Source organism: Corvus cornix, chromosome 13 (assembly GCF_000738735.6).
Source record: "Corvus cornix cornix isolate S_Up_H32 chromosome 13, ASM73873v5, whole genome shotgun sequence".
In the NCBI taxonomy this organism is placed as follows: Eukaryota; Metazoa; Chordata; class Aves; order Passeriformes; family Corvidae; genus Corvus; species Corvus cornix.
In genome coordinates this window covers 12,125,685-12,143,141 of record NC_046343.1, presented here as the reverse complement: position 1 = coordinate 12,143,141, position 17,457 = coordinate 12,125,685, and the positions used below count along the sequence as shown (strand labels likewise).

Here is a 17,457-nt window from a genome sequence, read left to right as displayed (position 1 = left end):
GCAGCGCCGGTCACATCCTCCTGTGGTGCGGGCAAAAATCACCCCGAGAAATCAACCCTGGTGCTCGAATTGGACCATTTGCCCTCCTGCTGTGATTGCCCACCGAGCCCTGAAAGGATTTGCTGCCCTAATGGCCAGGACTGGGGGGAAATCCCCTTCTCCTGGAAAAGCAGGAGGGATCAGCACCACAACAATCCGGCTGAAGGAGCGAACACGGGATATGGGGCGGTTTAGGAACGGGGTAGCCTGGTTATGGCTCATTTGGGAAAAAGCCCCGATCCTGATGAATATCACTGGGCCCTGAGTTTGTTATTAGGATGGCAGCAAGAAGCCCTTGCAGGAAAAGCAGGGAAAAGACGGATAATCGCTTCCGATAGGGAATATCCACCTCCAGCTACCCCTGGGTGCTGCAGTTTACAGGCTGATGGAGGAGAGACGCAGTAAAGTTTGCACCACTCGAGGGAGGCCAGCCAGAGGCGGTTCTAAAGGCTGCCATGAATAAAACACACTTTAAAGAGCCAGCCAGGATTACAAAATCCTAAAATCCAGGCGGGACAAGCGGGATACATCATCCCTCCCCCCCCCCCCCGGGTCAGAGGCAGGTTGGCAAAGGGGATTTGCCAGCTCTGCAACCCCCAGAGCACAGCACCAGGGAGCAGCAGGATGATCACAAGAAGATTTGGATTTCACGGTCCAACGGAGATGGATGAGAATTTCCGGAATTGGTCCAAGGGCATCATTTTTAGCGGTTATTTTTCCAAAGGGAGGAGATGGCAAGAGCAGGTCCGCTCCTCATGCGAGGGAAAATGCGTGAGCAGCATGGAGCAAAACAGCGCCTGTGCCCAGGTAGAGAGCTCCGAGGGATCCGCGATTGGAGAGGTCCAGGCCAGCAATTGACCCTTTGAAGGAAGCCGTTCATCATCATTAAAGAGCTCCACGTCCCGGGGGACCCGGAGGCAAAACAAGCCCGGCGCTGCTGTCCCGGTGCGGGGTAGCACGGGGAGAAAACAGGGCTCCGGGAATGACAAATGGAATGCGTGTGGGCGGCTGGGTTTACCTGCAGCCCGAGCACGGGAAGGGCTCGGGATCTGCTCCTCAGGGAAGCTGATAGGGGAACAATAGCCTGCAAGTGGCATTGTTTGCGGGAAAGGCGAGATATTTGCCTTTTCTCACTGATGTTGCTGCATCTCTGTGGGGGTCCCTTCCTGTGTGGCTAATAAGCAGCAAGACGCCAGACGTGGAATACAAAAATTCCTTTGGCTTTGATTCGTTTTCATTCTGGATAGAGTCGGCCTTACTTTTGTCAAGGTCCCTGTTGTCTGGGTAATTTCATCTAGAGATCCTCAAGGAGCAGAGATCTCCACATCACTCCGAGTTTAATATCTGGGTTTGAGCTGGCAGATATTCCAGCAATAATTTATACAGCTGAAGAAGGGGGAAAAAAAAAAAAAGATTACTTCTGTCTAATTGGCATTACACTAATTACCAGCAAAATACATCAGGCAAATAGCACATCTCCTCACTCTCTGTCATTTTGCATTCCCTGCTCCATTTTCTCTTTCCTCGGCAGCAATAAAACAACACGACAGCCATTCCGACATCCTGAGAACGGATCACATCCTGACCCCCTCCTCCTGTTCCTGCTGCCCCTTGTTTCCTCACGCCCAGGCAGGTTGTTCTAACCCAGACACACACGGCTGATGGAGAACTGCTGTTCCCAGGAACCTGTGCATTCCAGCACCCCGCTCTTCCCCGCTGCATCCCTTCCCCAGCCTCCCTCATGCTCCTTGTCCAGAGGGTTCATGGCCATCCGTGGAAGAACATTTTATATCTGAATAATCAGAACACAGACTCCGTGGACAGTCACAGGTTTCACCCATGGGCCACCGGAGCTGATTTATTCCCGATTCACAGCATCCCTGCCAGTTTACCCCAAATTACTGGAAAAGTGATGTTATTTTAGCCTGACAGCACCAGTCTCGTGCTGGAGTAAAGGTGCCAAGTGTAAATCCAAGCATGTCCAAGAGCTGCCACGAGCAGAGTCCTCATCCTCCAGCTCAGTCTGACGTGAGCTTGTTTTCTCCTGGACCAAAGCAGCTCCCTGACAGACAAGAGCCCTGGAACAGAGCACTTTGGAGGGATCCTTCCCTGCTCTTGTCACCCAAGCCCAGGACTGAGATCTGGCTGTTTGTTTTCAGGGATACAGCCCTGGAAGGAGCATCCAGGTAGGACTCGGTATCCATCAGCCCCTGAGAGGTTCTGTGCTCCCACCAGTGAGGCTCAGCCTTCCTTTTCCACGAGGATTGAGGCTGAAATGCCTCACAGGGGTCATTTGGGAACCTTGCACCCCGTGCAGAGGCACAGCCCCCTCTGCATCCCACTGGGGACATCACACACAGACAATGTCCCTGCGTGTCTGTCCGGGGAAAACGGAGCCTTCCAGCCATGGACACATAAACTTCCCCCATTCCTGCTTGTTGGAAGCTTCTTGTCCTGCTCAGAGGTGCTGGAAAGGGAGCCCAGCTCCAGCCACACTGGCCAGGGAACAAGGACTGGGCACCATGTGGCCACTGTTGTGTCCCTGAGCGAAGCGTGCCCACCTCAGCTCCCGGGAAATGCGCCCTGGACGCTGAGCTCTCAGAAAGGAGAGGCAAACGCCGGGGCTGCCATGGTTTGATAACCTCTGAGGCACAGCAGCCCATCCCTGTTGAGGGCTCGCCACATCCATGACTAATGGGAGATTTATGGAGTGTCCTCTCGGCCGGGGAAGCGGAGCGCTGGCATTCCAGCCACTTAACGGAGGGGACTTCAAATCACGATGGATGAGAGCCCGTGGGAAGGAGACAGGAAGAGAGATTCTTTAATGGTGAGAACACAAAGGATCAAATCCCAGGGAAGAGCCAACAACTGAGACTGACATCTGACCTGTCTCAACAGCAGAGCTGCCATTGATTTCACTAGGGACAGGGATGAATCCCTTATCCTCTATCTCCTGCCAACAAAAGGGATTTTCCATGTGAGGGATCCACACCTGACCGATCCTTCAAACTCAGCCACCTGTGATTTTTATGAGAAAGAAACTGCAGCACGGAGTCCACGAGAAGCTCAAACGGGAGACTTTGTAAGCTCCTCTGGCGTTAGGTTTAAATCCCACGCTAATGCAGGTCCCTTGCACGGGCAGAGGCACTGCCAGGCGGGTTTATGGAGACATTCCGGAGCACTGGGAGGCAGATAAAGGGGGAATAACTGCGGTAGATCACACAGGAGCTGGAAATGGCACGTCAAATTACTTCAAAAGGAGCTTTCTAAGGAAGCAGGTCTTTGAAAACAACAAATAGTCTAGGGCTGCTGAGGGATCCTGCCTGTCTGTTGCTTTCACACTCGGTGGCTTTTTCTGGCTTAGACGTGTTCTAAAGCTGAATGCCAAGCGCAGAATCCCTGCCTCCCGCAGAATCCCTGCAAGTTCAGCTCTTTGTGGAGCCACGGAGCAGGCAGGGTGGGAAAACTGCTCTGTCTGGAGAGCAAAAACGGCCAAAAAAAGTGACCCAGCAACACCTCAGCCTGGTCACTCCCCTGTGCAGCTGGCCATGGAGCTGTGCTGGGACAGCAGGATGGCACAAGGACAGGGATGAGCTGGCCAAGAGGGACAGGAGGGGACAGACCTATTCTGCTCCCAAACCACCCACAGTGTTGTGGCTCTTCAACAGAAATCATCCTTGCCATTCCCGGCTGTCCCCACCTGTCCAAAGGAGTGGCAGCAGCTCCCCAGTTCAGGTGAGTGTTTTAAAATGTGCTGGAAAACACCAAAGAAGAGCCTGAAGCAGCTTCACCCAACCCCTCACTCGGAGGAAACGTCCTCCTGGAGAGGAACATGGTCCAGGCAAAGAAGGGCCCCACCCTCCTGTTCCCATTGCGGATCTAATTCGGAAAACTCTTCCTGGAACTGGGTTTAACGAACTCGAGCTGAAGCCACGAATAGTTGGAGGCTGACGTAAACTATTTTTGGAAAATCGACTTTCTACCAAAGAAGGGATGTTAAGATTTGGCCCCGAGATAAGAATAGCTGTGCATGACCATTTGCATGGGCATTTGCATCGGAATTTGCAACCATTGCCAGGGAAAAAGAAAATGCCAAGTCCTGTGTGGGTTGGGTTCCCTGTTTTAATGTCACTGAGGTCGTGTTCTGCCAGGTGAGAACCTGTTCCCAGGCCTGCTGAGGTGGAATGTGGTGGAAAATGTTTCTGCCTTGCACTGGAGTTGTTCCATGACAGTTTGGCCTCCCTTGTTGGGGAGATGGGAAACCCTCCTTTCCCTGGGACAGCAGAAGTCGCCTTCCTTCGATGAGCTCATGTAGAGTTCCTAGCTAAAAACTTCTCAACTCCCATCTGTTTGGAGCTGATTCCCTTAAGGAAAGTCTCAAAGCTTGCCATGGAGCTGACCGAGCCTAAGAGTGGTCCCAAGGAGCGGGGCGAGTTTGGGGTCAGCAGCTCCCAGCGGGTTCCCCAGGCCTGGGGTCTCTGCAGGATTGCCCGGAAAATGCGCACAGTGAGGGCAGGGTCACCTCCCTGAGCTGTGCACTCACCAAGCACGGGCACAGCAGCGTCCTGGGGAGGGCTTCCAGGTGGAAAGAGGAATAAAGATTAGGAGAAATGATGAAGTTTTCTCCATCCAGTAAATTCAGAGCGGGAGGAATGTGAAGGACACAACACAAGCCAGAGGACAGTCATGGATTTCCACCGGCTTGCCACCAGCAAGAGGGAATGGAGGAGATCCCAGCCCAGCCCAGGACGGCAAAGAACAGCGGAAAACTCCCAAAATCCAATCCTGAATGCAGCAGGCACACACAGAGCCATGGGGACCTAGATATTCCCCAAGAGAAGGCACTTTCCCACTGAAATATGGAGATTTTGTCTCTTGGGCGTTGACGCCGAGTGACTGCACTGCCCAGACCTTTCACAACCACACCACGTGGGCTCAGGGACAGGAATGAGGGAAAAAAAGCAACCAAAATCCAACAGGGAAATGTGGGTTCTTCAAATAACTGCTCTAAAGATATCCAGGATCCGCCAAGGATCTTTGGAGAACTCGAGGACAGCCTTATGTGTGCGCTACCACATAATCCTGCTGAGGCAAGAGAGGCAGATGAATTATTGCAGCTATTTCGGACAACGTCGGAAGCGAGGAGCAGCCTTCTTAGAAGGTCTTGAGAGGATTAAAGGCACTCTCAGGCGCTGGGAGCGATGTGCTCGTTCCTGGGGCAGGGGAACGGCCGTCTGCTGTTTACCCCGGGCTCCTGGGGACAATTAAGGAAGGTGACCTGGCTGGCATGGCAGGACAGCTGCTCTGCCCTGAGCAGCTCTGGCGTCAGAGTTTACCCAGAAAATATGGAAACGAAGGAAATAGGGCTGGAATTACAGCTCAGGCAGAAATGTTGAAACCGGGATGGGGCAATGCAGGGCCATTTGCAATCTGCTGGATGTTTTCTCTCCTGATAAGAATCTTTTCCCAGCAGTGATTAAGCAAATCAGGAGACGGCTTTGGGGGTGAACCAACATTAAGTGTGGAAAGGAGAGAAGCTCCGGATTTCTTCTGGAGAAATGCAGGTGCTGAAGATCACTGAGGGACCCAGAGAGAATTTCTGGAGGCAGATGAGGAGAAGGAGATGGTCACAAAGAATGTGGACACCCTAAACCCGGGCAGGACTGGGAACTGCTGCTCAGGACAAAAGGAATTCCAGCCCTGGAGTGTTAAAAAGGGCTGAAGATCAGTTAGAAAAACCCCAAACCCACAATGTCTCAGCTAGAGAGGAGTCCAAGCAGCAACCAGGGCCAAGCTCAGCTGGGCAGATGCGTGACCTGCTGGATCCCAGTCTGCAAGGACCGGGAGCTAGCTGGAATCCCACATCCCACACCCCAGACAAAGGCATTCCTCAGCCTCTGCAACAAAGCAGAAGTGCTGCAGGGTACATTTGCAAAAACAAAAACCAACCCAACTCCACAGACTGCGAATGTGCCTGGAACTCTTTCTGCAAGACAAAAGGGACATTTAGAGATAATGTAGGAAAAAGAGAATAGGTTTTAAGATCTAGAGGAGCCTCTGTGCCAGGGAAGGAGACAGAATGTAATTTTTTTGTCCCATCTGTTGGCTGCGAGGAATTGAACAACAATCGCAGTGAGAACCTTAAAAAGCAGCTCATGACTGGCACTAAAGCAGAGGCAGGAGGCAGTGACTGCCCAGGGCTGCAAATCCATCCTCGTGGTGAGCAGGAAAAAGGGATGGTTGGCTCGGGAATCCTCTGAGCCATCCAACCTTCTCAAGGTGCTCAGAGCTGGGGGAGCTCAGCGTTGAGAAAATTCCAGGGAGAGCTCAGAGCCCCTTGCAGGTCCTAAAGGGGCTCCAGGAGAGCTGGAGAGGGACTGGGGACAAGGCATGGAGGGACAGGACACAGGGAATGGCTTCCCAGTGCCAGAGGGCAGGGATGGATGGGATGCTGGGAAGGAATTGTTCCTGGCACAGGGTGCCCAGAGCAGCTGTGGCTGCCCCTGGATCCCTGGCAGTGCCCAAGGCCAGGCTGGAGCAGCCTGGGATGGTGAAAGGTGTCCCTGGCCGTGGCAGGGGTGGCACTGGATGGGTTTTAAGGTCCTTTCCAAGCCACACCATTCCATGATCCCACAGCACTGCAGGGTGCACGGACAGCCAGGTGCAGCTGTGTTTCCATGCCACGGTCACGCTGCGAACACAAACACTCCCAGCCACATCATCCCTGCACCTGGAGCTGCTGTGCATGTCACCAAATGCTGCTGGGGGGCTCTGGGCCATCACCTGGACACATCCACCCCACCAAAAGCTTGTGGGCAAATTGGAGACCATGCAGAGAGGAAAATGAGCGGAAGGAGCGGAAGGCTTGAACTATAATCAGAAATGGAGGAAAGAGGAGGAGGGAAACTTCTCCCCAGACTGCCTCTGCAAGGGTTGCCAAAAAGCACCACACACATCCAAGATGTGCCAGATGTTGCTGCTGCCCAGGAAGGAGGCTGCAGGTCTGTGGTGGTGGCAGGAGCAGATGGCAATGGCTGGGAGGAGCGCTTGGAAGGGTGGGAGGAGAGGAAGAGAGACCCAGCTGCCAAAATCTCTTGCCTTGGCTCTGCTCACAGGGAGGGACTTGACTCAGTTTTCTTTCAAAGAGATCTTTAAATGTTGAGTTGCCTGAATGGGATCTCCGAGTACGCACCAGGAGAGGCAATTCTGGTGTTGTGGGACTCCGTGGGAAGAGAAGGGAGGAGCTGAAGCAGGATTTAAGTGTAGACTGGTGAAACTGAGGGGCAGAGAGGACCTGCCACTGGCACGGCTCCCCTGGGGTCTCGCACTCTGTGCTAACAAAGTGGGGAAATCCCCAAAGGAAAGCTCCCAGCAGAAATCACAGGCTGGGATTTCATGGCCGTGTCGCACACGGGTAAGACAAGCTGCTCCTTTCAGCTTTGCAATGCATGCCTCTAAATCTTCCCTGAAACCAAGGAAAACCTGGGCTGGCGGGGTTTTATTGAGCAGCATCTCCATCCATCCGCTCCAGCTGTGCCGAGGTGTTGGGAGGGGCTGGGACAGCACCGGGAAAGGCTGGGCTTGGCAAAACCAGGCAGGAGGGCTTGAAACCAGCTCTGCCACAAAGTCCCAAAGCTGAGCTCTGCTCCCACCTTGGACGTCAGCAGCAGCCTGGGCTGCGGCATCTGGGAGCAGCCGGATTCCTGCCTCGTGCCTCTGGAACACCAGGATCCCGAAAACAGCAGAGGGAGGAGCTGCCAGCTCATCCAGGGTCACCCAGAGCGAGCAGACACCTCCGAAAAGTGCAAATTGCAATTTCCTATTTCATTCCCCACCTATGGCAGAGTTTCTTCGCTGGAACTGTGAGGATAAACTCGTGAACATCTGGGAAATGCGGACCCTACGGCACGGAGAGCGTCGGGAAAGCTCATGAGGTGGTTGTTAATTCCATACTCCGAGCAGGCTTGTAACTGCATGCATTAAAAATGGCATGGGGTCCCCACTTTAAATAACAGCCATAAAACAGATTTTGGGGGCGGAAAAACACGAATCAGAAATGCCTCATCCAATAAATCACAATTTCGGAAACATTCACACCACACAGGGACAGAGGGAAAACGGACTCCATGTAACAGATCCTAAATTGCTCATATTTGCTCCTGAAATCCTGCTCAATTCCCTCCACGGCCGATGGAGAGCGGCTGGCACTGTCCCCACCCAAGCCCCGCGTGCGTTATGGCAGGGCAGAGCCTCCACGGAGCACCAGCACTGCCAGGCTCCTTCCAACCCAAGGAAATCTGGGATCCGGGGGGGAACAGATGTCTTTGGGGAAAGCAGCGGGTGGCCAAGCAGGAGACTGAGCTCTGCTCCCAGCTCAGCGTGCCCCACCGAGGTGGGGAGCAGCCCTGGGAAATGTTGGGGAGGAAACAGCGGGCAGCAAGGGGAAATAGCAGCGATGCCAAACGCCTGGGATGACTGAGGAGCTGCCACAGCAGCGCCGAGCTCCTGGAGGAGTCTTCACCAGAACCGGCGTAATTCCTCCTGCAAAGGGCCTGGCTCAGCCCCTGCAATACAGCATTTTCCTGCAGTCTGCACAGCAGAAAGGGTCCAAAAAAGGAGGACACTGAGATGTGTGTTAATCAAGTGAAGAACCATCTACAAAGAAAAGGCATGGATCTGTCTTCTAGTTGAAAAGCTATAAATAGCCTTGCATACTTGCTTATCAGATTGGTTCGGCTGCAGGGATAATCTCCTGGAGAAAGCAATGGAAGCCCTGTTATGTTGGATATTTATAACCAGATGAAAGCTGAGAAAATGCACAGTCGTGTCAGCCTCGCGCTCGTGCCGTGGGATGGGGGTGCGGGATCCAGCGCGTCTCCGCGGTTTAACAGAAGGTCAAGAACGGCTTAGTCTGCCCAGCTTCCCAAAAACTCAAGATCTGATCCCTTTGAGGGGCTGGTGCTGCTGATGAAGCCAAGGCAAGGACATGGTGGGACAGTTCCCAAAAGGTCATGGTGATCCCGCATCATTCCTTCTCTGTAGGAAGCAAGACATGACCCTTCTCTGGACAAACGAGGTGTGGTTGGAAGCAGAGAGGGCAGGGGACGGAGCAAACACAACACTCCCAGCGCCTCCTAATTCCCAAATCACCTGTCCCAGTGCCAGGGTCCCCTCACAGTCTGCTTAGAGGATCACCACCCTGACCCCAGCTCCTCAGGTCTCCTGAAGTGCTGTGCCAGATAATCTGCAGAGCCCCAGGACCAGCTCGGGATAATGCTGGTGGATTCCCCAGAGCCTTGGCCTGCCACGGCCTCTGCACCCAGTGCAGGTCAGGACAGCTGCTGGAGCCTGATTCCCAAGCCCTGCCATGGGAAGGGAGCCAATCCTGGGGGATGGAGAGCAGAGCAGGGTTGTGGTTGTTCCCTGGGAGCCCCTGCGGTGCCCGTACCACACATGGAGCTGGTGGTGGATGGGTGTGGGGTGATTCCCGTCCTCCTGGGAGGTGGACACACAGAGAGCACCTTGTGCCAAGAAGGGAGCTGGGTTTTAGGGCAGGTTTGTGATGCTGTGGGCAGGGAGCTGCTCCCAGGGGCTTCAGGCAGTGAGCCTTGGCCTTCCTCAGCTCTGCTCATCCCCATTGGGCACACAACAAACATCCCAAGGAACATCCCAGGACAGCCCTCTCTGCCCTCCACCTTCCAGGCGCTCCTCTCTCTACTTTTAGCCCTTCTCCTCCCTCATCATCTGCGAGTTTCCTGTCACATTCCAGGTCTCAACCTTCCCTCTTCCATGTCCATCATCACCACTGCCTCACCTTCAGCTCATCCACATGGCATCTCCTTGCTCACCACCCTTCTTCCAGGTACTCAAGGACACTTGGGAAGCCCAGCACTGTCACCCTGTGCCAGGGTTCCAGGAATTGCTCCAAACTGCTCTTCCCAGGCAACTGACCGACACTTTTGGGAAGAAAGTGATCTGCACAACATTCCTAGACAGGGCAGTGCCTCATTGCAAGAGCAACAGAAGGATTTGGGAACCCCACTGTGCCTTGCTCCAATGGTTGTAACACAGAGAACTCCAGTGTTACTCCAGGAATAACCTGGGAATCGGGAAGAGACATTCCACTAGACCTGTCCATTTCCATAACACAGGGACCCAGCAGGTTTGCAGCTCCCCAAAAACCAGCTGAACACACGCTCAGCCACCTTCCCACCACACACACACCTGCCCCAAAATCAAGGATGCTCCCAGAAACAGGAGGAGACTTCAGGAGAACCCTCTGCCACCTCCTCCTCTTCCCTGCCAGAGGTTTCTTTGACCCTGCCACCTCCACAGCCACCTCCCCTGGGGACACGAGCACAGAAGGCAGCAGGTACGGGAGACAAGATGTTATGTGCACAGCCAGAGCCAAATCCAAGGAAGCGACGGGAGCTGGCCGGAGCAGACAGCTGGGGGGATGGGCTGCAGCCAGGCGGGGCAGCACAGGGGCAGCACGAGCAGCACGGCCGCGGTGAAGCTGCGCCGGGGCAGGGGGGAAGCGGCTCTCCCGCGGTGACAGCGCAGACACCTCCAGGGGTTCTCAGGGAAAGCTGGACCCCACGGGGAGGTGACCCGAGGGGCACGGTGACAGCAGGACACGTCACTCTGGGGTTTGCCACCACCACCACCACGCTCGCTGAGCCTCCACTGCACGGATCTCCTCAGCCCAGCCTGTGCCACTAAAACTGCTCTGCCCTCTGCCCTCTGCCCTCTGCCCCCTGGAACTCCCGCAGCTGCGACCCCAAACACACGTGGGGAGCTCCAGCACGCCCCAAACCCCCTGCGGTGGGGACAGGCACCCACGGGACCCCTGACTGTGGACACGAGCTCCCCACAGGCTGGGATACAGCCGCTCTGCTCAGCCCTGTGCTGCCATCTCAGACCACCCTGTTGGGGCCCCTCTCTGCGTCATTCCAAGCCCCACCTGTCCCCTGCCACACCCACCTGTCCCCTGCCACACCCACCTGTCCCCTGCCACACCCACCTGTCTCCCTGACTCTTCCCATCCCACAGCTCGCCCAGACCTCCCCTCCCTCACCCACCTCTCCCCTCCCCACCACGTCCTTGCTGCTCTCTTGTTTTGAGCCTCACCTCTTCTCCATCCTCCCATCCCCACCAAGCCGAGCGTGGCCAGCCTGTCCCAGCCGAGCTCCATGTCACCCACACCGGGGACATGGATCATGGAGGACCAGGAGCCTCGGGTGCAGGTCCCAGGGGAGGGGACAGGCACGGGGGCGGGCACGTACCGTTCTCAGGGTGCTCCATCTCCCCGATGCTGCCATCGGGCGTGGTGCGCTCGTAGTGGTCCTCGGGCAGGGCCAGGGGCCCGATGCGGGGCCCCGACGAAGATTTGCTGCTGGGGGTCTCAGATTCCTCCAGCCCGCTGTCGTAGTAGCTGTGCTGGGAGGGGTCCTGCAGGTCCTGAGCCTGGCTGGCTGCAGAGAACGTCACTCGGCGATGAGGTAACTGCAGGCAAGAGAGAAGCTGTTGCATCACCCACCGAGCAGATGCAGGCAAAGGGTGGGGTCATCCAACCTGAGCCCATCATCAGCCCCTAGAGCCATCCTGACACACTCAGCACCAGGCTCCATCCCAGCCAAGAGCCCCCCATCACATGCAGGGAGCACACCTTGCGTGGTCCCTGGGCTCCCCCAACCCATCACTCCCTCCATGGCTCTGTCCCAGCCTCTTCTGTCACCCAGATGTCCCCTCCCATGGCAGGACGGCTCTGGAAAGGTCCCTCATTGGCACAGCCTCCTGAATCATTGTCCCCACCCTTCACCGGGTGTCCCCATCCTGCGGGTCCCCCACCCAACCCCAAAGCCCTGCGCGGCCAAGGCCACCCCAAAGCCTCTCTGATGGCATCACTGCCCAGCACGGAGCCACGGCGACATCCTCCCTGCCCTGCCAGCCCCTGGCCTGACCCCAGCTCCCATCCTCAGCATTCACCACCCAGGGTCACCACCATCGCTGCTTTCGTGTGTGCTCCTTCAGCATTTCAAAGACCCCACTTCACACTTTCCCTCCCCAGCTCTGCTTACGCTCGGGGAGGAGCTCCCTGCCAAGAGCCATTAAGCCACATCATTATCCCGCTCCAAATCCTTCCACCAAATCCTTCTTTGGCGTGATTACCAAGGAGTGGAGAGGGTAGCACGAGTTCAAGGGGCAAGAGCAGGGAATGAAACACAAACACCAAGAGCAAGAAAAAGCCACCACGGTATTTCTCCACCATAAACGCGGGAAGAAGCCCAAGACGGGAATTATTTGACGGGGATCTGAAGGTGACAAGGAGAGAGAGGAGCCAACACATCGTTTAGGCTGAATACCTTTTTTTGTGCTGGTGTCTTTACTACAAATCAGTGGCAATCAGGCGTCCCACACACAGCGAGCACCGGCCAGGAAGGGGAAGGAATTGAGACGAACAGAGGGAAGGAACACAGAGGGAGCATTTAGATGAGCTGCTTTAAGGTTGGTTGGACCTGATTAAATTCACCACAGATGCTTAGAGACCTGATTTAAGTAACTTCCGAGCTGTTAGGGCTGGGTTGGTTTTTTTTTTTCCCCCTTTTCCCAAGACTTTTCTTTTTGGTTTTTTCCTGAAGAATTTGTAGAGAATCAGGGAGCTTCCAGAAGACTGGGAGCGAGCTAAAATAGCGCCTGTCTTTAATGACGAGAAAAAAGAAGAGCTGGAGAATTATAAAACAGTTAGCTTAATTTCAGTTCCTGGAAAAATACTGAAGCAGATAAAAGAACTCTTTGTAAGTACCTACAAGATAACAAGGAAATGAGTAACAGCCACTGTAGGTTTGTCACAAACAAACATGTCAAGCCATTGAACTCCTTCCTTTGAAAAGACAGCAGGCCTCGTGGAAGGAGGAGGAGCAGTCAGTGCTCTAGCTCGACTTGAGGAAGTTTTTCTTGACACTGTTTTAGCTGATTTTTCTCATAAGTAATGCAAGCAAACAGCGGAGGTGCAGCACGGCACATCCCTGCCTGGGTAACGTAGTGCGGGGTGGGTGCAAATCATTTGGGAAGTGTTATTCCCAAAGGAATTACTGCAAAGAGCCCTTTCAGCTGGGATCACGGATCAAATTAAATCTCCAGGTGGTGTCCTGAGCCCATTGCTGGGCGCTGTTTTCATGAACTGCTGCCGTGACAGATGTGGGATGGACCTGTCACATCTGCACCCTCACAAGGAATAATTGCAGCTGGCTGAGGATCCCTGCACATCGCGGGCTGGGGATCCACCCACGGTGCCAACCTCCCACCCAAAAATGCAGCAGTGTCGGGGTGTGACAGCTCTGCTGGGCGTCAGGAGGCTGAGCTGGGCACCACTTTGGAGGAGATGTGCCCCACTTCAGCAGAGAACAGAGAAGCAGTTGTTAGAAACCATGAGAAAATTTTTTTTAAAAAGAGAGAAATTGGTTCAGGGAAGAGAAGGTTGAGGGTGGCAAAGGCTGGAAAGGAGAAGTCTGTGCTTGGGACCACTGGCAGACAAGAAGGGGTGCCCTCCACCTGCAGCAGGGAAGACCAGGTTGATTACGATGGTAAAAACAACCCAGTGGTAGGTTTGACCAAGGTTTGGCCAAGTGCAGTCACAGAATCATGGAATGGGCTGGGTTGGAAGGGCCTTAAAGCTCATCTCATGGGCAGGGACCTCCCACTATCCCAGGTGGCTCCAAGCCCTGTCCAGCCTGGCCTGGGACACTGCCAGGATGGGGCACAGGCACCCTGTGCCCATGGGGTGCCAGAGCAGAGGGTGCAATCCCTGTCATTAAGGCCTAGGCGAGCCCCTCTCGGGAGGGTTCTGGAGGAGCTGAGGACAAGGCAGCACTGCCCAGGTGCCGATGACCTTCCAGAGTGCCCTCTTAGCCCACGGGGAGTGTGTAAAGCCTGGCACTGCCCTCCCCCAGCCTCCCCTTGCACCCTGCCTGCCCGGCTGACACCAATTCCCTGCCTGGCTGTGGCTCATCCCGAGCTCCGGGCTCCTGCTTTCCTTCTGTGCTCGTCCCAGCCCAGCCAGATGAGCCGGGCTCCGTAACACAAACAAACAACCTCCCAGAGCCCGCCTGTGACAGCCACGATGCCTCCCCCGGGGGCTCCATCAAACAGCAGCGCTTTCACCTGAAAAACACCTCCTTTAAATGTCACCTCGTGCCAGGCAGCCCTCGAAAGGGCTCCTCTCACTGCAGGGCTCCCAAGCCCTGTCCCCTGCAGCCCCACAGGGCAGCGTGGCACTGGCACAGGGAGCGTCCCCCTCCCGCTGTGCCCAGTCCCACCAGTGGGTGCTCTCCACCCGCTCTGGAGTCATGGAAAGGCACGGAATCAATTTGCCTGGCCCTGGCTCGCAGAAGCTGGGTTTGGTGTGACCTTTCTGCGGGAGGTTAAAGAGCCTTTGAGCCGGCAGCGGCCTCTGCACAAGGAGCCGCTTGTGCGGTGCAGTCCGGACAGGCCTGAGCTTCTGTTCGAGGAGCCAAACACAGCAGGGCCAAGTCCCAACCTGCAAACAGCAAATCTGGTTTGGGGCCCTCATCTTTCCTCGCCCCGGTTTCTCCCCGTTCCTCATCAGAGGTGACCCTTGCAGCTGCCATCTCACCAGGGCCTCCTCCAGCGCCTTCCTGCCCCTCCAGCCTCGCGGCTTTTTCCACCTGAGGTCTGTGCCAGCCTCTTAACCCTGAGCGACTCACGCAGAGTAATCCATTTTCATCACCCCGAATCCATTTTCAAGTCAGCGCTTCCCAGGATACCAGCCAGCATTCCCCGTTCCTCCGCGCGCAGCTTCGCGCTGGGCCGGCTTAAAATGCACTTTGTTTAAACGGGCCCAGTTTACCAAGCAATCTGGATTGCTCTGCATGACTGCTCCGTCCTCAGCACCATCTCCCACTCCGCCAATCTCCGTGGCAGCCGCAGGTTTATCAGCAGTGATTTTAGATTTCCTTCCAGACCGTTGATTGAGGCGCTGAATGGCAGCGAGCACGGCACCGGTGCCAAGGAGCCGCTCCAGGAGAACCTCGCTCCACGAGGAATCCCAGCCGAGCTTTCCTTCTCTAAGCTCTGGATAAACCAGATCTGCCTCACAATGCCGTGCTGAGAATCCCAGAATCCCAGCTCGGAAAAGGCCTCCAAGGGCATCGAGTCCAAGCTGTGCCTGATCCCCAGCCCAGAGCACACTGAGTGCCACATCCAGGTGTTCCTTGGACACCTCCAGGGATGGGCACTCCAAACCTCCCTGGGCAGCCCTTGCCAAGGCCTGAGCACCCTTTCCATGGAGGAAATTCCTGCTGATGTCCAACCTGAGAGTTGCGTCCATGCAAAAGAATTAATAATAATAATGATAATAATAATAATGATAATAGTAATGATAAAGTCCCCATTATCAGCAGGCACACCCATCAGTCTCCAGCTGCTCTGTACCCAACAAAAACCAGCTCTACCTCTCCAGCCCCGCAGGAACGCCTGGAGCAGACCTTGTTCCTCACGGAGGCCAGGACCATGCCTAAGGAAAGGTTTCAAAGCCGGACCTGTCACGTAACACCAGTGCCCAGTGTCCCCTGCCATCAGGCACAGTGACTGACGTCAGTGCTATTTCCATCAGCCATTCCCTGCCTTAGCCATTAATCCAGTTGTTCCCTGGGGCTGCCGAGGACAGCGAGCACTGCACAGCCCCAGCCAGCTCTTCCAGCTGCTCGTGGCATCGCTGCCCTCCCAGTCCTGCCCGTCCCAGGTTCCCCAGCTCCATGGACACCTCAGAGCAGAGCGATCCCACTTCTTGGCATAAATTATTCCATCCAAACATGTCAAATATGTGTCTTTTGAACGCCTTTGCTGGCTCCCAGAGCATGGGCAGGTCCCACATCCTACGTTGTTATGTCTCAGCCCAGATGACGCCAACTATTTATTGAATACTTTTGCATTTTTCTCCATAATTAACAATTTTGCAATCTCCACTTGGGATTGACAGTTCCTGGATTCCGCCTCTTCCCGGCGCATTTTTTAAAGCACTCATTGTGGTGACTTTGTAATAATTGATTTTCCCCCAATGTCTTTGGCTTTGCTTGTTAATTTTCTACACTCCAGAACGACTCATTTCTCCTAATTGCTGTAACTCCCTCCTTTTACCCCCACAATTTATTGGTTTCCTATTTCCAGCTGCTGCCACTGTGCTGGAATGGGATTTGGGGCAGAGCTGTCTATTTCCTCTGCTGAGAAATGGTGGCTTTGGATAAAAAAACCTCATTTTCAGGGCTCTCCAGCGCTCGCTGTGATATTCCTGATGGGGACACCTGTGCCAGCTCCACATCTGAGGGACAAACAGAGCCCCCGTCCCCCTCTTCCCACGGGGATGCTCTGACGGGGATGTTCATCCCCAGGAAAATCCTGCACGTTCTGTGCTGCCGCAGCTCAGGGATTTTTCTCGAGGAGGAATCGCTGGCAGCTCTCCCTCCGATGACCCCCATCCTCTGTGAAGTGCTCTCCTGCCTTTTTGAGCCCGTGCCTGCTCTGGCCTCCGCGGATTCCAGCAGCAATGAACTCCCGGCCCATGTGCTCTCTGGAAAAGCTCTTCCCTTTGCTGCTGCCTCTGTTGCCTGCTCATTTTGCCTTGAACTTCTCCTACCTGCAGGGTTGTGAGGAAACAGCAGTAATTGCTCCTCACTCTGCCCCTTTCCAATTCCACAAATCCGGGCGGCATCCTGCTCTGCCAGGTCCTCCTGCAGACACCGGGCAGGTCTGGCCAGCCCTGCTGCCCTTCCCTCTGCTCCATCCCACCCTGCTGCCCCTCCCTGTGCTCCATCCCACCCTGCTGCCCTTCCCTCTGCTCCGTCCCACCCTGCTGCCCTTCCCTCTGCTCCATCCCACCCTGCTGCCCTTCCCTGTGCTCCTTCCAGCCCTGCTGCACTTCCCTCTGCTCCGTCCCACCCTGCTGCCCTTCCCTGTGCTCCCTCCCGCCCTGCTTCCCTTCCCTGTGCTCCTTCCAGCCCTGCTGCCCTTCCCTGTGCTCCATCCCACCCTTCTGCCCTTCCCTGTGCTCCATCCCACCCTTCTGCCCTTTCCTGTGCTCCATCCCACCCTGCTGCCCTTCCCTCTGCTCCTTCCAGCCCTGCTGCCCTTCCCTCTGCTCCATCCCACCCTGCTGCCCTTCCCTGTGCTCCATCCAGCCCTGCTGCCCTTCCCTGTGCTCCTACCAGCCCTGCTGCCCTTCCCTCTGCTCCATCCCGCCCTGTCCCAGCCTTCCAGCCACGGGGAAGCCAGACCCAAACCCACAGCTCCAGTTTTGGGGCTCATCTGGCAGTAGCAGGAATTTGTTTTGGTGATGAATTTTCATGGGCTGTCCCTGACCTGCGTGGTCCTGGCTACGCATCCCAAACACCCCAACACCAA

General features: G+C 55.3%; 1 protein-coding gene across 4 annotated transcripts in view; it reads right to left on the bottom strand.

Moving 5' to 3' along the window:
• Positions 1-17,457, bottom strand: part of PCDH1 (protocadherin 1) — a 55,279-nt gene that overhangs the window by 14,202 nt on the left and 23,620 nt on the right. For all 4 annotated transcript variants that reach the window (XM_039559429.1, XM_039559427.1, XM_039559430.1 and 1 more), the window contains exon 4: positions 11,325-11,544. In XM_039559429.1, coding sequence (XP_039415363.1) covers positions 11,325-11,544 — 220 coding nt within the window. The remainder of the gene's footprint in view (positions 1-11,324; positions 11,545-17,457) is intronic.